This window comes from Ahaetulla prasina, chromosome 1 (genome assembly GCF_028640845.1).
Source record: "Ahaetulla prasina isolate Xishuangbanna chromosome 1, ASM2864084v1, whole genome shotgun sequence".
Taxonomy (NCBI): domain Eukaryota; kingdom Metazoa; phylum Chordata; class Lepidosauria; order Squamata; family Colubridae; genus Ahaetulla; species Ahaetulla prasina.
The window spans coordinates 91,574,311-91,595,164 of record NC_080539.1 but is presented as its reverse complement, the minus strand read 5'-3'; the positions used below and the strand labels follow the sequence as shown (position 1 = coordinate 91,595,164).

The 20,854-nt window shown below is 41.2% G+C and overlaps 1 protein-coding gene across 4 annotated transcripts in view; it reads left to right on the top strand.

The window, feature by feature from the left end:
* Positions 1-15,512, top strand: part of MAP3K4 (mitogen-activated protein kinase kinase kinase 4) — a 102,442-nt gene extending 86,930 nt beyond the window's left edge. For all 4 annotated transcript variants that reach the window (XM_058168247.1, XM_058168240.1, XM_058168232.1 and 1 more), the window contains 8 exons: positions 1,231-1,422; positions 2,018-2,088; positions 6,383-6,499; positions 9,919-10,078; positions 11,504-11,626; positions 12,766-12,872; positions 13,805-13,984; positions 14,937-15,512. In XM_058168247.1, the coding sequence (XP_058024230.1) occupies positions 1,231-1,422; positions 2,018-2,088; positions 6,383-6,499; positions 9,919-10,078; positions 11,504-11,626; positions 12,766-12,872; positions 13,805-13,984; positions 14,937-14,957 (971 nt within the window). In that variant the 3' untranslated portion in view covers positions 14,958-15,512. The remainder of the gene's footprint in view (positions 1-1,230; positions 1,423-2,017; positions 2,089-6,382; positions 6,500-9,918; positions 10,079-11,503; positions 11,627-12,765; positions 12,873-13,804; positions 13,985-14,936) is intronic.
* The last annotated feature ends 5,342 nt before the right edge of the window (positions 15,513-20,854 follow it).

The following is a 20,854-nucleotide window of genomic DNA, read 5'->3' as shown; positions in this document are numbered from 1 at the left end:
TCCCTGCCCACTCCCCATGCCCAGATGAGCTGCCTGATCATCAGAGGCTTTTTTTTTTTACTTTTAAAAGCAATTTTTCTACAACTTCTTTGGCCGAAGAGGTTGTAAAAAAAATGCTTTTAAAAATAAAAAAAAGATTGCGTACCACAGCTAATCACCCCCCGTCCCCCCTGTGCGCTGTTCTACTTACCCCATGCCTCCTTTTGGCGTGCACTGTGTGCGCATAGCACACCTGCGCTGGCAGCGAATCGGTAGTAAACCGGTTCAGATTTCACCACTGCTAATCATGTGCCTAAAGTGGGATTATACAGCCTACCCATATTTCCCAGTGCAGGCATAGACACAGACATGCAGATGTGTAATGTGGGGGAAGAAAAACACCCAGATACAATACATTGCAAAGAAGAACAGTTGTAAGAATTACGTATGGCTAGTCTAGTGAAAAGAAGGACTAGGATTGGCCTGATAGCTAGGTTCCAATATTTAAGGAGGCGGGATTGACTTATTTTCCAAAGCATCAGAGGCAGGATAAGAAACAATGGATGGAAACTAATCAAGGAGAGAAGCATCCTGGAATTAAAGAGAAACTTTCTAACAGTGAGAATAATTAACCAGTGGAACAAAGGCAACAATCACTGGGTGCTTTTAAGAAGAGACTGGACAGCCATTTGTCAGAAATAATATAAGGTCGCCTGCTTAAGCAGGGGGTTATACTAGTAGACCTCCAAGGTCCTTTCCAACTATGAGGAGGAGGAGGAGGATGTAGTAAATCAAACTCCTTCTATCCAGCTAAGGGGTGGTGGTGAAAATAATCTAGGAACCATGGCTGCAGGTCCAGTTTTTATAGCTGAACGTATATATAAATTTGAATCACTGGGGGAGTGAGGAGAGGGAGGAAGAATTAATTATCTTATAAATATTCTAAATATATACCCTTAATTAAATAAAGTCTAAATGATTGACTTTTTTATTCTAAACTTTTAGAATATTTAGACCAGGGGTCTCCAACCTTGGTCCCTTTAAGACTTGTGGACTTCAACTCCCAGAGTTCCTCAGCCAACTCTTGGAGTTGAAGTCCACAAGTCTTAAAGGGACCGAGGTTGGAGACCCCTGATTTAGACCTTCACCAGTCTTGCCTCTCTAATAGTTTTCATACTGCTTTAATGGTGTAGGGTGAATAACTGCAGTTCATTCATAATCAGTGCTTTTGCCTATTCTGTTTGTTTTTAGACACTGCTTCCAGGCAGGGACCTATGGAAGCAGTTCAGAAATCTGTCCAGCTGTTTGAAGAAAAGAGGTATCGGGAAATGAGACGGAAAAACATCATTGGCCAAGTTTGTGACACACCCAAATCCTATGATAATGTCATGCATGTAGGCTTAAGAAAAGTCACTTTTAAGTGGCAGAGAGGAAACAAAATTGGTAAGTTTCTAGGGAGCTACTGCTTGATTTTTAGGTTAATGGAGGGAGTTATGAAATGTCTTCCTGCATATTTATTTTTTACCTGGCTCAAGGACTGTGCTTTTGTCAACCTATGCATTTATAATTTCTGGTTTGTTTAAAAAGCCATGATGGATTAAAGCATGCCAAATCCAGAATATTCTGTAAATTATTGCAGGTGATTTAGAAGTAAAATCTGTCCTGTAATGCAACTGTGTAAAGAGAGGTACTTGGGGTTAAATGTCATATATTTTATCTAGAAATTATTAGCTTTGGAATTAGCTAATAATTTCAGGAGCTAGGTGATGGTGTTAATATGTACTCTTCATAACAGAGCTATCATATATGATATTCTGGTCTGTGTATGTGTGTATTTCAAACACTTTCTGTTTAAATGCCTGTGTGTTAATTAGATTGTTCATTCCTAAAGCACCCAAGGCACCTAACAAAAGAATCCACACATATATTTGTGTAAATATTCTGCACAAAATGATATATGACTGACTTATACTGAGAAGATGTAAAAAAAAATATTTTCAGAGTGCTTATATCTCTTTTTTAAATTACAATTCTGCAGGAGAAGGCCAATATGGGAAAGTTTATACCTGTATCAGTGTTGACACTGGTGAATTGATGGCAATGAAAGAAGTAAGCAATGTGCTTGTAAAATAAGTTTATATGTTTATATTTTTTTGTTTGTACAATTTATTTAATTATTCAAATGTCAGCTTTTTAAATTAAGTTATTTACTGTGAGAGAATGCCTTTTTCTCAGTATCAGAAGGAGAGGCATCCCATTGTATTCAACATAGAATGAAAGCATGGGGGAACATGACAAGATAGAGGGCTTCTCAATAGCTCTAGTAGCATTATTAAATAACTTGCTATATGAAGAAATATGGATGATCAGCTCTTGTTTGCCGACTGGTAAATATTCTGCAATTCTTTTGTCTGTAGCCCCGGTTTCATTATATTTTTAACAGATTCTAAACTTCTGTTATTTGCCCTAGATAGCATATTAAGAGTAGAACACATAAACACCTTCACATAAACATTGAATCATCTGGCCCTTTCTCCATCACTTGGGCCGTTGTCTACCTCTTTTGTCGTCGAGGATTCCTTTCAGCCGATTTCTGTCCCGTGTATTACACCATCTTCTTGAACAACTTGACCGACCAGGACTGCTTTTCCACCATTTCTCGTGATTTCAATGACATGACATATTTGTGGACGCAACCCTTTGGTTTACCAGATTATTGTTATGCGAACATTTACAGCGGCCGACCTTCTTGCCCTGCGAGATTCCCCTCTCTCGCGGGTTTGGCCCTCCACATTATCGAGGGCCCATCTTGAGGACGGGTTTTGGAACCCCGAGAGGTGGCATGCCAAAAATAGGAGACTCAGGGGATTTTTAATTAACTGTTTTAATCGGTTTTTTAAGGGGAGTTTTAATGGGAATTTTAAGGGGAGGGTGGGAACTGACGGGTTCGGGTTGGGAGGGGTAGGGGGGGTGGATGGGTGGGGGGGAAACCCGTCAGGGAGGGGGCTAGGTCCACCATGTGTTCGCGGCGGTAACTTAATAGGTCCTGGGGTTATGGCGAGGGGTGTCGTTCCAGTTTGTCAGGGTCGAGCTATTACTACGGTAAGTGGGAGAGGCAGATATGACGGAAGGGGGGGCCACATCAGGTCTCGGGGGCTCGCCCTCGCTGTTCTGACGATTGCGTGCTCCGCCCCCAGAAATTTCCCGTGACCCGAGTGGCCAGGGTAATCGGGACCTGGGCCTCCGGCTGATGTTATGTAATGCCAGGTCCGCGGTTAATAAAGCCCCCCTGATTTCAGATCTTATTCAGGAAGGGACCGCGGACGTTATGGGCATTACGGAGACCTGGCTGGGCACCGAAGGGGGGGTCCCCCTAGTGGAGATGTGCCCACCAGGCTTCCGAGCATTCCATCAGCCGAGGGCCCAGGGTAGGGGTGGAGGGGTGGCGGTTATCATTAAGGAGAGTCTTGAGCCGAGGGAAACCACTGTGCCTCAGATAGCTGGGTGTGAATCCCTCTTCGTGAAGTGGGGTCGTAGAACTCAGGTGGGCTTGTTGATCACGTACCTGGCTCCTTGCTGCGTGACTACAGCCCTGCCTGAGCTGTTGGAGTTGCTGGCCGGGTTGGCAGTTGAAACCCCCAGACTGTTGGTCATGGGGGATTTCAATTTGCCATCAGCCGGCGTAGCATCCTCGGCAGCTCAGGAGTTCATGGCTTCCATGACGGCCATGGACCTGATTCAGTTAATTGACGGCCCTACCCACGTCGGGGGAGGTACCCTAGACCTGATTTTTATCTCTGGCCAGTGGTCTAATGATCTGGTTTTAAATGATTTAGTTGTTGAACCTTTGTCATGGTCAGATCATTTTCTCCTTCGTCTAGACTTTCTGACCGCTACCCACCACCGCAGGGAGACGGAACCAATGCGTTGGTTCCGTCCCAGGCGCCTGATGGACCCGGAGAGGTTCCTGACGGAGCTTGGGCCGTTTCCCGAGCACCTGGCCCACGACTCGACTGAAGAGCTAGTTGCGGCCTGGGAACGGGCTGCGGCTGGAGCTTTGGACCGTGTCGTGCCTTTGCGGCCTCTGACCCGGCGTCGGTCTCAACCAGCTCCTTGGTTCTCCGAGGAGCTGAGGGAGATGAAGCGCCGGAGAAGACGCCTAGAGAGTGCCTGGAGATCCAGCCGCTCTGAGGCTGACCGGACACTAGTTAGGTCCTATAGTAGGACCTACCTAGTGGCAATGAGGGATGCGTTCTCGTTCCTCCCTCATTGCGTCGGCAGATAACCGCCCGGCCGCCCTGTTTCGGGTGACCCGCTCGCTCCTTCAACAGGAGGGGCGGGAGGACCCCCTACAAGGGCGTGCCGAGGAGTTTAACGGTTATCTATACGACAAAATCGTTCAGCTTCGGGACGGATTGGATCAAAATTGGGTAGATCCAGGCGAGGGTTCTGAGGCCCGTCTTGTTGAGGTGGTTTGGGATGACTTTGATCCTGTGACTCCCGAGGACATGGACAGGTTGCTGGGTAGGCTGAACGCCACCACATGTTTACTGGATCCGTGCCCCTCCTGGTTAGTACTGGCTACTCAGGAGGTGACACGAGGCTGGCTCCAGGGGATTACAAATGCTTCTTTGCGGGGGGGGGTCTTTCCTTGAAAGAGGCGGGGGTGGGACCCCTCCTCAAGAAGCCTTCCCTGGACCCAGCTGTTTTAGGAACTACCGGCCAGTCTCCAATCTTCGCCACGCCGAAGGTTGTAGAGAGTGTGGTGGCATGTCAGCTACCCCAGTACCTGGATGAAGCTGTCTATCTAGACCCGTTCCAGTCCGGCTTCCGGCCCGGATACAGTACGGAGACAGCTTTGGTCGCACTGGTGGATGATCTCTGGAGGGCCAGGGATAGGGGTTACTCCTCTGCCCTGGTCCTATTAGACCTCTCAGCGGCTTTTGATACCATCGACCATGGTATCCTGCTGCGTCCGTTGGAGGGTTGGGAGTGGGAGGCACCGTTTATCGGTGGTTCTCCTCCTACCTCTCTGATCGGACGCAGACGGTGTTGACAGGGGGCAGAGATCGACTCAAGGTGCCTCATGTGGGGTGCCGCAGGGTCGATTCTCTCACCCCTCCTGTTCAACATCTATATGAAGCCGCTGGGTGAGATCATCAGTGGCTTTGGGGTGAGATACCAACTGTACGCTGATGACACCCAGCTGTACTTTTCCACCCCGGGCCACCCCAGTGAAGCTGTCGAAGTGCTGTCCCGGTGTCTGGAAGCCGTACGGGTCTGGATGGGGAGGGACAGGCTCAAACTTAATCCTCCAAGACGGAGTGGCTGTGGATGCGGCCCCTCGGTACAGACAGCTGCAGATGCGGCTGTCTGTCGGGGGTGAATCATTGGCCCCGATGGAGAAGGTACGCAACTTGGGCGTGCTCCTGGATGGTCGGTTGTCCTTTGAAGACCATTTGGCGACCGTCTCCAGGAGAGCATTTTATCAGGTTCGCCTGATCCGCCAGTTCGTCCTTCCTGGACCGGGATGCCTTATGCACAGTCACTCATGCTCGTTACCTCTCGCCTGGACTACTGCAATGCTCTCTACATGGGGCTCCCTTGAAGAGCACCCGGAGACTTCAGCTAGTTCAGAACGCGCTGCGGGTTATTGAGGGAGCGCCTCGAGCTCCCACATAACACCTATCCTGCGCAGACTGCACTGGCTACCTGTTGTTTTCCGGGTGCGCTTCAAGGTATTGGTTACCACCTTTAAAGCGCTCCATGGCTTAGGACCGGGCTATCTACGGGACCGCCTACTGCCGGCTTCTATCTCCCATCGTCCGGTACGCTCCCACAGAGAGGGACTCCTCAGGGTGCCGTCAGCCAAACAGTGTCGACTGGCGGCCCCCAGGGGGAGGGCCTTCTCTGTGGGAGCTCCGACCCTGTGGAACGAACTTCCCCTCGGACTTCGACAATTACCTGACCTTAGGACCTTTCGCCGCGAACTTAAAACTTATTTATTTCGTATGGCTGGACTAGCCTGATTTTTATTTTTATTGGATGGGTTTTTAAAATTTTGTGATTTTACGGGGGAGTACGTTTTTTAACATTTTGGGCATTTAAATTAGTTTTTTAAGGGATGTTTTTAATTATTGTGTGTATTTATATTTTATCTGCCTGTTCACCGCCCTGAGTCCTTCGGGAGAAGGGCGGTATACAAATTAAAATATTATTATTATTATTATTATTAGAATAGAAGCGAAGATATTTCTGTATTATCTGTACAGATCTGTGATTGTTCTTACTCATTCTGTGTGATAGAATAAACAGATCTCTATGGTTTCAGTATTGCTTTTCTCTATTTTTTGTTTTTTGTTAGCTTGGTTTGCAACACTCATGAAATATAATGTCTTTGCAGATAAGATTTCAACCCAATGATCACAAAACGATAAAAGAAACTGCAGATGAATTGAAGATTTTTGAAGGCATTAAGCATCCTAATCTGGTCCGCTACTTTGGTGTAGAACTTCATAGGGTAAGGAGACGATGGTCACTGACTTTTGCAGTAAACATAGAATATAAATTAAAATTAATTTAGTTAATAAGAGTATAGGGGAATGTTGGTCTTGCTTTGTGTTTTTAAGCTATGGACTTGAAGAACAATGAAGACAAAAAAGGATCTGTATTTCATTTTGTTTGTGGAAGTAAGTATATGTAGATTGTTCCAGGATTACATTTGCTATTTAGGAAGCAAATTAAATGTGTGAGAAGCATGGTCCAATTTCCCAACAAAGAGCAGTGGATTTAGTCAAAGGGTTAATCTCTTAACCTCCATCTATTGTAATTTCTCTATTCCAAAGGTATTACTAGCTGAAGAGAGGAAAAATCCAGCTGTAGATCATATATTCATGTTACCTTTCTTCCTTTCAAAATTATTAGAAATTGAAATGGTTGGCAATTAAAACTGGAGAACAATGAAGGCAAAATAGGATACTGTTTGCCTTTCTGTAATTGGTTTTTGCACTGGGACTTCCGGGGGAAAAATGGCAAACTGAAGATTACTTTGGTAAAAGTGGAGCCTTTAACCACAGTGGAAGAAAGAGCCAGCAAGAAGACTGACTCTTTGTAATCCTTCTTTGGGAAGGAGCGAGCTTGAGATTGCCCATAAATTCTCCAGACAGTGTGAAGCCTGAATTCGATTGGGGTGTGGGATTGTTTATATCCTTGGGTACCCTGACATGAATTCAGTTTGACACAGTTTGGAGCAGAAGGGGGGAGAGCCGAGGAGGATAGAGTCTTCAGCCAAAACAACATAGCTAGCCGATGAATCAAGTACATTCCAGTGGCTGGGTGACCAGAGGAGAAGGAGGAGAGAAGTCGTCAAACAACCAGCTCTCGTCTTGGTTGGATAGTGTGACTGTTTTGGAAAATTGAGAAACTATTATTTATTGGGGTGGAAAGCATGGGAACCTTCTGTAATGGCTTTCCACCAGTAGTGCCAAGATGATGTATCTAAATAAATTTGTTCTTTGAGGAAATGCAGTGCCTCGGAGTTCAATTTATAATTATAATTACTTGGAATCTGACCCATGTTCCTGTACTGGAAACAAACCACTGATCTCCAGCTCTTGCATGACAATTTGGTTGGATTCTGCTTGTGAAATTCTGTGCTCTGGACTGGCTGACAATCCTAACCTGTCATTTTGAATATTGGACTGGTTTTGGACTATTCTTCTGCACGCTGCTGTTAAAAAGTTAATCATCCAGGCAGAGACTGTTTTTGTTTGCATGCTTTGACTGTTATTATCTCTTTGATCTTGAGTAAACAGTGAATTACCATGGAACATATGTTTGAGTCAATATTTGAAACTAAAAGTAGGACAAGAGCCATCTTGCTGAAACTGTGGTCAGCTCAACTGAAACTAATGTGAAAATAGATTTAAAAATGATGGGTTATAAGAATGATACGTACAAAGATGCTGCATGGATATACAAATGAAACCAGCTAATGTTTAATTAAAAGAGAAATACAAATAACAAAGCAAAAAAGTGATTTGGGTTATTTTCCTATATTGTATTTACAAAAGAGACTTGTTTAAGCTTTGAAAAAAATTGTGATGAGAAAGGACAAAGAAAAAATGAAAAGAAATAACATTCTAGGACATTTGAAGAGATTAAAGATCAAGATTGTTAAAAGTAAAAGGAAAGAATATAAAGTTGATTAAATTGATCAAGGTTAAATAGTGTCATCTGTTGTAACCCTTAATAAATTTTAGCTGTTCAGGACTGAAATGATGAAGTATTACATTCTGCTTCTAGATAGAAAGATGGACTATTGTTTATTGTATTTTAAGAGAAGTTGACAGATTACTAAAATTGTTTTTGCTTGTGATGAAGGAAGAAGTCATTTCTTTATGGATTGCTTTTTTTCTTTACTATATTGTTATAGTAAAAAAATAATTATCTTTTCTGCACTTTCTATTTTATTTTTCTTTTAATTTGTTTTAGTTTGTATTTTTTATTGTAATTGTTTTGCAATTTGTGATACAGAGAAAATGGATTGTCTTTAACAGTATAACAAAATTATGTTCAAGGAAAAGGAGACAGGGAAGAAAAAGGGAAAAAAGTACCTTGGACATTGGTCCCTCTTTTAATTATCAAACATAAAAAGAATTTGCATAGCCTGAAAAACTAGCTTTGTTTCAAGTCGAAGAGAGGCCTCTTCTCTTAAAATAGTTGATGAAATAGGCTTGGTTCTCTTTTCTACCTTTGAAATTGAAGGAGAACATCCTCAGTGTTTACTGTATGTTTAAAATGAGATCTTGGAGCTTAAGTTTAGGATTTTCTTTTTTGCAAATTGCTAGGTGAATTTTCTTAAAACTCAGGACTATATACTCATATGCACATAATCAGAATAAACTTTATATACTGGGTGGCTATATAGGAAAGCTGATGAAATAGACTTGAATAGAATAACAAAGTTGGAAGGGACCTTATAGGTCTTCTAGACTTGATAATCTTTTCTACCTTTGGCTGAAATTTGAAAAAGAAAAAGGCTGCTACCTTTGAGAAAGAACAAAGTACAGCAGCAAAAATCATGTAAAACACTTATTATAATTGGACATTTAGTAAAAAACATGAATTACATGAGTAATTTGCTGCAACCATGTTTGTTACTCCTCACAGCAAACTTTTATCCTATTTCTTACTATATGCTGCTGTATGCACAATGGACTGTTGGTTAAAAAAGTTTTTGGACTCGGTCACACACTCGAATACAGGGGTGTCAAACTTGATTTCATTGAGAGCCACATCAGGGTTGTGTTTCTCCTTGGAGGGGCTGGGGGGCGTAGTTAGGGTGGGCATGGCCAGCTCGATGTCACTCGTGTTGGGGGCGCCTGTGATAGCCTAAGTGCTTTGCAAGCGAAAACAGGCTCCCAAATTCCGTTTCCAGCTGCGATGGCCTCCTGCATCCCTCTGCCAGTGAAAACAGAGCTGAGGAGGGCTGCACACAGCCCTCCCGACCTCAGTTTTCTCTGGCAGAGGCACCGCGGGCTGGTTCTTCACTGTTTCCAGGGCGGCCTCATGAGCCAGATCTAAGCACCCCACAAGCCAGATTATTATTATAAGCCAGATCCAGCCCTTGGCCCTTGAGTTTCTCTGCTCTAATATAATCAGCCCATTGCAAGACGAAGCCTCCTTTACTGAAGATTAAGGAGTGTATCCTGCCAAGTGTGTGTGGTAGAGCACAGTTTTTTCCTTGCGTAGGGTTGCGAGTGAACAACTGGGAAGCTTCCATGCTCCTGGCTTCTAGTCCAGTATCCTTAACCACTACACCGAAGTAGCTCTCATATTTCACATTCAGAGCTTATTAGACCATGCCTATAAACAAAGAACTGCATTCTACCTAGTGAGGATGTCCACTTCTTAAACGTCTTTGCACCTCAATTACAGGAAGAAATGTACATCTTTATGGAGTATTGTGACGAGGGGACCCTGGAAGAAGTGTCAAGGCTGGGCCTCCAGGAGCATGTTATTCGACTCTACACAAAGCAGATCACAACTGCCATCAATGTGTTGCACGAACATGGAATAGTGCATCGAGATATTAAAGGTAAGAGATTTATTTAGATTTCTCTTCTACTTTGGACTGCCCAGCAGACTTTTGTTTAAAGCCAGATGTAGATAATACACATTTTAGAAACCAATTGCTTCAACTAACATGCTGCATTTATTTATTTATTTATTTATTTAATACATGGTTTTTCAGTCTTTCTCACTTCCTCTTCTCCACAGTTGGATGTTTTGGATGTTTTAAAAGAGGTTTGCTTGCTTGCCAGCCAGAATTTATGGCTCATTGTACCTTTGACAGTTGTGATCAGTATTTATAGATAAAGAGAACAGAAGGTGATTAGGAAATAACAGACAATTTTGACGCTTCCCACTGAATCTGAAGGGTGCCTTTGGACTGTGACCATGCTTTGCTGATACATGAAATCACTTATCAAGACACAAATGGGGATACATTGCAACAGTAATTACATTGGCATTCACAAAAGAAAACATTACATGCTGATGTTTAGGAGACTGTTTAGGGAATAGAAGCAGCAGGCAGTTATGCTTGAATCCATGATGTTAACGGTTGTTTTTCACCATTAGCTGAAGCAGTGAGATAGACCTGCCTGAATGCTGCTCAGTTTCTGCTTCTCTTTCTCTTTTGAAGACCATTTTCCGTTTCCATAGCAATGCACTTAGGAGGCATCCTGCCAGTGGAAGCTCTTCCTCCCTTTCAGAGCTTAAGCTGGAGTAGAAAAATAGGAACAACTGCTATCAGTCTTGTGAGATCAGGAATTATGCAGATGAATGAGAGTTTTTTTTCCCCGACTCTTCCTCGTGCTTAGAGATCATGAAAGGGATATAAAATGAAAGACCCCATCTTTTATTTGGAGAATGCAGGAATGTTGCATCAGAAATAAAATTCAGATAAATGAATCAAAGGAAATGTGGGATTCCCCCATCCTTGATTGCTTACGAGATATTTATAGGAATTTGTAAGGAAGAATACAGGTAGTCCTCAATTTACGTCCACAATTGTGCCCAAAATTTGTGTTGCTAAGTGAGAAATTCGTTGTGAGTTTTTTTAAGTGAATCACTGCACTTGTTAAATGAATAACACGGTTGTTAAGTGAATCTGGTTTCCCCATTGACTCTGCTTGACTCTAGGACATTGCAACCATCATAAATGTGAGTCAGTTGCCAAACATTCTGAATTTTGATCATGTGACCATGGGGATGCTGCAACGGTCATAAGTGTGAAAAATGGTCGTGCCACTTTTTTTCAGGGGCATTGTAACTTCGAACGGTTACTAAACAAACTGTTGTAGATCGAGGACTACTGTATTAACTGTCCAGATATTTATAATGCATGTACATTTATAATTGCGCCTGATTGTTCTGAAGCAATTTGGAGCTAAAATCTTCTGTAATGTTTAATTATGAAATCTTATTCATTCATTCATTTATTTATTTTGGCTTTTAGGAGCAAACATCTTTCTTACATCATCAGGATTGATAAAGCTGGGAGATTTTGGCTGCTCGGTAAAATTAAAGAATAATACCCAGACAATGCCTGGAGAGGTGAATAGTACTCTGGGAACTGCTGGTAAGGAAGAACAGACAATGAAATCTCTGTACGTAATACCCTCTAGTGGCCATTGAGATTCTCTACTGCATGCTATTGACTTCATGCCTTGATTTTATTATGAGAATGTTAACTTCTGATCTACAACAAAAGTATCCATCCTCCATTCCAAGTATTGGCTTAGCTACTGTTTAGGTTTTCAAGATTGATCAACATTGCTTAAAGTCCCGCCACCTTCTGGATTATCAGTGCCACTACACAGCTGTAAATCTAAATCAAAAATCAGATCTTCAGATTGCATTGTCGGGATTGTCCAAACTGTGCCTATCAGTGAAATGCTCATCAATATCACCTGTTGTCATTACCTTTGCTACTGTGCAAAGAGAATGTATAGGGATGTGCACCTGTTTGGATGCAGAACAGAAAAAATGTTTTGGAAGGGCTGTGCATCCACTTAGTGCACCTGCAAGCCAGTTCTTAAACCTCAACTTTTCCTTGCGCTCACTAAACCTGTGTGCAGTGTTAAGAAAATAGGCTTATGCGTTATGGAGATGGTAACTGGGTATGATGGCCTTCTTGCACCTTGTTGATGGTTCAGATCAAATGTCCATTTTCCTGGGAAGGCAGGATTCTGTGCATGGAGCAGGAAAAAACGGATTCTTAAAGAAAGCCCGGACTTGGGTAGTGAACCAGAGGTGAAATCTACTTACGTACATTACCAGTTTGTAAGCGTGCGCTGTGCATACTCCATGCCTGTGCACTTGCTCTGCTTGCGCACGCGCCATCATCAGGTCCAATTTTTGACTCTGCATATTCGCATAGCTTTCTGTGCGTGCACAGAGCGTTAAAAACAGGTTGTCAAAATTGAGAAACTGCACTAGAGTGAGTGGGACACCTTTAGCTCTTTCTTAAAGAGAAGGTACTGTATTTTGGAAAGACACAATAAGATTTGTGAAAATGATTCTGAAGTAAGCAACAATATCTATGTCAAGTTCATGTAGAATAGCTGAAGGTTGTGCTTTGTACTTAGTAACTTGGTAACACAGATGGGTAGTTTGCAACTGATCTTGCTTTGGTTTCTCGGACAAATCCTTTTGTTGTGAAGACTCCTGTTCCTTTTGTTGCATAAACTTGATGTGATCCTTCGTGTTTTTTCAAAGCATACATGGCTCCTGAAGTGATTACTAGAGCTAAAGGAGAAGGCCACGGGCGAGGAGCAGACATCTGGAGCCTTGGATGTGTTGTGATTGAAATGGTCACAGGGAAGGTAAGTCTCCTGTATGACATTCAGTCAGTTTAGTTACTGGATGATCTAAAACATGCCATTATTGGATTTCTGGGAAATAAAATAACTTGAACTTTGCTCGGTTAAAAGTCACTGGCAAGAGAAGAATTAATTTTGACTGAAAAGCTGAGCACATTCTCCTCAGTTTAATAAAACTAACTATTCAACTGCATAGAATCTGTTTATTAAAGTTGAAGTATGACAGAATCTTGTCTTTGCAACATCATTTAGTTCATTTATCTTTTTGAGCATAGTTGAAGACCTCGGGAAGTCTTCACAGACTTCTTTTTTTTTTAATAAAAAAGTTTTATTTTAACATTCATATCCAATAACATATTTAATGTACCATCATATACAATTAATCGGACCTGCCCGGTCACCACCCCCTTCCTTTAACTCTCTTCCCTTCTCTACCTTCTTCTACTTTCCACAACCATCCTCCCCTTCTCTTATCTACATCCTCTCCTCCTTCCTACCTACTCCTTTCTTCTCCCTCTTCTATCCCTCTTCCTTCCTTTCCTCTTCCTCCTCTTCTCTTTCTTACCTCCTTCTCTCTTCTACTTTCTTCACAGACTTCTGATGTCTCCAAATAGGAAGTTAAGCTAGTTTCCAGATTTCAGATAAGCCAACATTGTAAATAAAGTCCAACTGGTATAAGAGCTGCCTGGGAATATTGTTTGATGCATTGCTTGGTTCTTAAATATATTAATGAAATAGAGAGAGAGCTAAATCTTGTTCATTGATTGGAATTGTCTTCCATTCCATGTGCTTATTTGTGAATCTTTATACTCAGGGTTGTTACACTTATCAGAGCTTATTGTTCTCAAAGAAGAAATGCACCAACTAGCTCACCACATCGTCTAGTCAGTGAGAAAATTCAATTTTTCAACCTAGATATTCCTGCTTTGTTACAGAGACCCTGGCATGAATTTGAGCACAACTTTCAGATCATGTACAGGGTAGGGATGGGTCATAAGCCTCCGATTCCTGAAAAGATAAGTCCAGAAGGAAAAGGTTTCCTTTCTCATTGCCTGGAGAGTGATCCAAAGATGAGATGGACAGCTAGCCAGCTCCTCGATCATTCGTTTGTCAAGGTTAGTTAAGCTTGATTATTCTTGTTAGTAACTGGGGGGTCTTATTACACAAGAGTAACTGTTTATATTAAAAAAGCTTGTGGATTTTAGTTCTAGTCTTCATAAGCAATTACTACACGTTTTTCTTCTTTTAGAGTCATCAGAAGAACTGAAACAGCATAAATAATTCAGTAGTACAGAACCCTTAACTAACTGGGAGATGATAAAGACATTGCTTGCATTTGCAGAGTTTTCCCCTATTGGCAACTTTCAAATGATTAGACTTTGTGTGCCATTGGGACAAGGCACAATGTACAAAATTGAGGCAGATTTGGGAGAGCCTACAGTTTCGCTGCTGGGCTAAGCATCTTTAAAACAAAATTAACCTAACCCTAGCCAGATATGGTCAGCAGCCATAAAATGCTGGAGTTAGATGGATGAAGGTGTGAAGGGCATTGGCTGGAATCCAGATCAGCGTAATTCCAAAGTGCGATATTTGGCTTAATCCAAGGGTATCCATCCTTTCGCAACTTCAATACTTGTTGACTTCAACTGCCAGATTTCTTATCGGTGGCCATGCTGGCAGTGGAATTCTGGGAGTTGAACTCCTTACACCTAGAAATGGCCAAGATTGGGAAACACTATCCAATAGCATCATTCGTGCAGTTTTCACAGTTTGGAGGATCAATCACTTCTCTTGAAAAGAATGATGTAATTTTGCCTACGTAGTAGTTACAGTAGCAATAACAATAGCACTTAGACTTACATACCAATTCATAGTGCTTTACAGCCCTCTCTTAAGCATATTACAGAGTCAGCATATTGTCTCCAACAATCTGGGTCTGCAGTAGATCTTACCTGAACTACAGTGTAAGATACCTCATCTGAGGAGTCACTGTCAGGGAAGGAGATTATACCTTTAAAAGAAAAGTCTAATAGGGCTAATTATCTGCTTTCTCCTTGTTACCACCAGGTGTGCACAGATGAAGAATAAAGCTATGCACATGGTTGCCTGTACTCGGGTGAAGTATTTTTGAATCACTACTATATGTAATATTTACATTTGGACTGTGTTGAGACACAGGATATGACTCAAGGCCTAACATGACTGAAGACTGCACAAGTGACAGGCGTCACTTTTACTGCTGCTGCTCTTTGTTTCCCTTGGCACCTGTTGTTCCCCTGGCAGCCCCCATGAGTTTAAAGAAGCTGCATGTTTCAGTGAAAGTGCCATTACTACTGTATAATGGACCATGAACTTATTTTTTGTCCTTTCTCTGTTTCTCAGATGACTGAGAACTGTAATGTTAATATGTAGGATTTTTGAACTTTTAGGTTCAAAAACAAAGTTAGTGTTATATCAGGCAGTCTGAACCTTATTTTTAATCTGTTTGTTGAGTGCACTAACTGTGAACTTCTACTTTTCTGTTATTGTTTTTTTTTTTGTTTCTGTTTTTTATTGGCCAGCTTGATTTGTTATGCAGACGTTGATTGAAGAAATTTAAAAGCTTTTTCTCAATAAATGGTTTATTTTAGGAAGTCTTTTGTTTCCTATTTTGTTTGAAGCTGATATTTACAATGGCTTTATCACTCTCATGAGTCTTATGTGAGGGTTGCACTTTCAACAGTGTAGCTATTTGAGCTATAATTTGGATAGGCTTTTACTAATTTTTGGGAAGGTAAGTAGCACCTTTACTGTATTGCTCAGTTATGCTTCTATCTTGCCACCAAAGCTCAATTGAAGTGTGAATCCAGATCTTCAGATGTAACTGATGTAGGAATCAGTTATGCTACTCACCTGCAGTTATAGTCTTCAGTGACATATCAGGCTGTGGTTTTAATTCCGTACTACTACTATGGTAGCTCACAAATCAAAATTCAGTGGGAAGTGTAATGAAGCTTCTATAAATAATTCCTTTAAACTGTTCAGTGGTTCATTTCCTTGACCAAATGCCAAGTACCAAATTCATCTTGTAGAGAAAAGTGGTTATCGGCTAAGAATAGCTAAGTTGCATATGATTATCAAAGCAAAAATCTAGCAAAGAAGATTCTAATTCAATTTTAATTATAAACTTAATGTTCACAGTTCTCTCACACAGATGACTGAATTGCTAAATTTTAATCTTTGCTTTTTAACCCCTGCACTTGTTTAAATCAGATGTGGCTTTTCTCTGTACAATATCCATATTTACAGTTCTTTTAAAGACACTTGCATGCGTCACCCTTGATATAGTGTGCTTATATTTAACACTGATTTCTCAGCACCCTTCCATTTTGTTAATGATGTGTTGAAAAATACATTTACAGCCTCACATCTAAGTATTCTGCTATTTTAGCAACAATCAAGCTATACGGAGGCATTTGTAACAGAATCCTCAAATCCAGAACATTTGCCCCATTACAGCACATAAGTTGGTTGAGGTTTACTATGGGATATAATCTTTGGCATTTGGATATTACAGTGACATTTGGGTTAAAAGTTGATTAAAACATGCCATCTAGGGTCAGTTCACTTTTTTAGACTGAGAGCAATGCTTGTCAGTGAAGCACTAAATGTTTAATTTTGCTTACATTATACTCAGTGTTTTGCATTTCATTTGGTTCTGGAAGTTGAAAGAAATTAAGCAAGAATAAGGCAGCCTTGTAAAATAAAATAATCCTGCTGTACATGGAAGAAATTTTCTGTTTCCAAGAAATACATCAAAAACAACACTGGGCAGGAGGATCCAGTTGGTATTCTGATCAATATCAAATAAAAAAAAAGTTCAACAAGAGATTCTTTCTTCAAGTGAACTTTGAAAAGTGGTAATATAAGGGTGGGGACTCATAAGTCCATTGGAGTAATAAATAGATTAGTTAATTTAGCTTCCTCACTGATTTGCTTGTCAGAAGTTGCAAAAGGTGATCACATAACCCTGGGACACTGCAACCATCATATATACACGAGTCAAGCCAAGCATTTTGATAATATGACCATGGAGAAGCTGCAATGGCCGTAAGTGTGAAAAACAGCCATAAGTCATTTTTTTTCAGTGCTATTGTATCTTCAAATGGTCAAATGAACTCTTCTAAGTTGAGGACTACCTGTATATCAGGAATGAGCTTACCTACATACAAGTCCACTGGATTAATGGTAACAGACATGTTGAAAGCAACTGGACTAAGATAAAAGGGCAAGTTAACCAAAAGAATCTGTTCCTTGGAATCTGCTATAAATCATCAAAGCTGTTGGAAGAGGTAATGCAGGATTGACATTTCAAAAAAATTGAAATGGTTTTGATGAAAGGTTTCAACTGATATCTGCTTTAACAAGAAAGGAAAGGATATGGAAATGATTAGGAAAGGATATGGAGGTTTTGAAAGACGTCAGGTGTCTACCTGGTGCTACTGCCAGCAGAGACAAGAGGCGTATTCTTAAGATAGTCAAGAATGCCAGTAAGGATTCTGATGTTGATGCTATTATACATCTTGGCACAAATGATCTGTCCCAAAAGGATGTGCTTTCTGTGCAGAATGATTTCCAGAGCTTAGGGTATGAACTTAATAGCATAGGTTGTAGGCTTAACTTTTCAGAGGTTTTACCAGTACATAAGGAACAAAAAGGTAAAGGCCAGCGTGTAGTGGAGTTTAATGTGTGGCTAAAGGAGTGGTGTAAAAGGGAAGGCTTTGGTTTTATTAGTCATGATGTCTGCAACTGTTCCAATGAAAAATTGTACAAAAGAAATGGATTGCATCCATCAAAGAAAGGGACTGAGTTACTTAGCAATACATTCACAGATTTTCTGGATAAACATTTAAACTGAACAGTGGGGACAGAGAATTAACTGATATAGAAAATTTCTGTCCCCAGCAATCGAAAACTAAAAGGGTTATCAGTGCATGTAACATAGATGTCTGTATGGGTAAGACTATCAACCATGCTATCAAGCAAAACCAAGCATTTAACAGTGAGTGCCATACCATGTGCACTAAACCAACAGGTGGCAAGAAAGTAGGGGCAGTCAACACAGGTTATGTAGACAGTAAACACAAGATCAGTCCAAATGGACTCAAATGTCTATACACCAATGCACAGAGTATGAGGAATAAACAGGGTGAATTAGAAATCCAAGTAAATGAGGGTAGATATGATATTGTTGCCATTACGGAAACTTGGTGGGATGAAACTGACAAATGGAACATACAGCTAGAGGGATATAAATTATTTAAAAGAAATAGACCAAATAAAAGAGGAGGTGGAGTTGCACTATATAAGAAATAACTACATCTCTACAGAAATAGAGCACAACAATGATGAAAATCATCTTGAATGTATTTGGGTCAATATAAAAGGGTGAAAACGATATTGCCATAGGTCTATACTATAGGCCACCCAACCAAACAGAGGAAGTAGATGAACTTTTGCTAGTCAGCTAACTAAGGTATGTAGGAAGCACATCACAGTAGTAATGGGGATTTTAACTACCCTGACATCAACTGGGAAACAAACTCTGCACCAAGTGGAAGATCCAACAGGTTCCTAACAAACCTAGCAGACAACTTTGTTTCCCAAAAATAGAGAAGGCGACAAGGGATCAGCCATATTGGACTTAATTCTCACTAACAGAGATGAAATGATAGAAGGTGTTGAAGCTACAGGAACCTTGGGGGCAAGTGACCACGCAATATTGGAATTCAACATTAAGCAAATACAAGTAGTAGAACAAAGTCAAACTAGAGTCTTGGACTTTAAGAGAGCTAATTTCAATAAACTTAGAGAGATCTTGAGAAGGATTCAATGGATGAGAATCCTCAGGGGGAAAACAACTCAAGAAGCTTGGGAAATTTTGAAAAGTGAGATTATAAAAGCACAGTCTAACACAATACCAACGAAGAAGAAAATAGTAGATCACAAAAGAAACCAGCATGGATGCATAAAGAACTATCTGACAAATTGAAAGACAAAAGGACAAATATAAAAAGTGGAAAGAGGGGCAAATAACTAAGGCAGAATATCAGCAACAGCCCGAGCCTGTAAAGATGAAGTGAGGAAAGCTAAGGCTCACAATGAACAAAGGCTAGCGACAAAAGTAAAAATAATAAAAAGCTTCTTCCAACATGTTAAAAACAAGAGAAAAGTCAAGGAAACAATTGGCCCATTGCTGGGAGAAAGTGGCAAGAAGATGACAAGCAACAGGGAGAAAGCAGATCTACTTAACTCATATTTTGCATCTGTCTTTACACAAAAGGAAAAACAATCCAACCTATCAAAACAGCACTACAAAAACAGATTAGAAACACAAGTTAAAATAGGGAAGAAAATGGTAAGTGAACACCTGTCTACCCTAGACGAGTTCAAATCACCAGGACCGGATGGATTACACCCCAAGGTTCTGAAGGAACTGGCAGACGTGATCTCAGAACCACTGAACTATATCTTTCAAAGATCCTGGAGCACAGGGAGCTGCCAGAGGACTGGAAAAGAGCTGATGTAGTTCCCATCTTCAAAAAGGAAAAACAGATCCAGGAAACTACAGACCTATCAGTCTGACCTCAATACCGGGAAGATTCTGGAAAAGATAATCAAGCAACGAATCACCGAACACCTAGAAGCAAACAAAGTAATAACCAAAAGCCAACATGGGTTTGTCAAAACAGATCATGCCAGACTAATCTTATCGCATTCTTTGACAAAATGACAAAATTAGTAGACCAGAGGAATGCTGTTGATATAATTTACTTGGACTTCAGTAAAGCATTTGATAAAGTAGACCATAACCTACTACTAGATAAAGTAGAAAATGTGGGTTAGACAGCACCACCACCAGATGGATTCGTAACTGGCTGACCAACCGCACTCAACGTGTAGTCCTCAACGGAACTACATCCACATGGAGGGAAGTATGCAGTGGAGTACCCCAAGGCTCTGTTTTAGGCCCAGTACTCTTCAACATCTTCATCAATGACTTGGACGAGGGATAGATGGGGAACTCATCAAATTTGCAGATGACACCAAGCTGGCAGGAATAGCTAACACTCCAGAAGATAGGCTCAAGTTACAGAAAGATCTTGACAGACTTGAACATTGGGCGCTATCTAACAAAATGAAATTCAACAGTGAAAAAAGTAAGGTTCTACATTTAGGCCAAAAAAACAAAATGCACCAGTACCGTATATGTGGTACCTTGCTCAATAGTAGTACCTGTGAGAGGGATCTTGGAGTCCTAGTGGATAACCATCTAGATATGAGCCAGCAGTGTGCAGCAGCTGTTAAAAAAGCCAACACAGTTCTGGGCTGCATAAACAGAGGGATAGAATCAAGATCACGTGAAGTGCTAGTACCACTTTATAATGCCTTGGTAAGGCCACACTTGGAATATTGCATCCAGTTTTGGTCGCCACGATGTAAAAAAGATGTTGAGACTCTAGAAAGAGTGCAGAGAAGAGCAACAAAGATGATTAGGGGACTGGAGGATAAAACATATGAAGAACGGTTGCAGGAACTGGGTATGTCTAGTTTAACAAAAAGAAGGACTAGGGGAGACATGATAGCAGTGTTCCAATATCTCAGGGGCTGCCACAAAGAAGAGGGAGTCGGGCTGTTCTCCAAAGCACCTGAGGGTAGAACAAGAAGCAATGGGTGGAAACTGATCAAGGAAAGAAGCAACTTAGAACTAAGGAGAAATTTCCTGACAGTTAGAACAATTAATAAGTGGAACGACTTGCCTTCAGAAGTTGTGAATGCTCCAACACTGGAAATTTTTAAGAAAATGTTGGATAACCATCCGACTGAGATGGTGTAGGGTTTCCTGCCTGGGCAGGGGGTTGGACTAGAAGGCCTCCAAGGTCCCTTCCAACTCTGATGTTATGTTATGTTATGTAAGACTCTATTTGCCAAATATATCAGTTAGC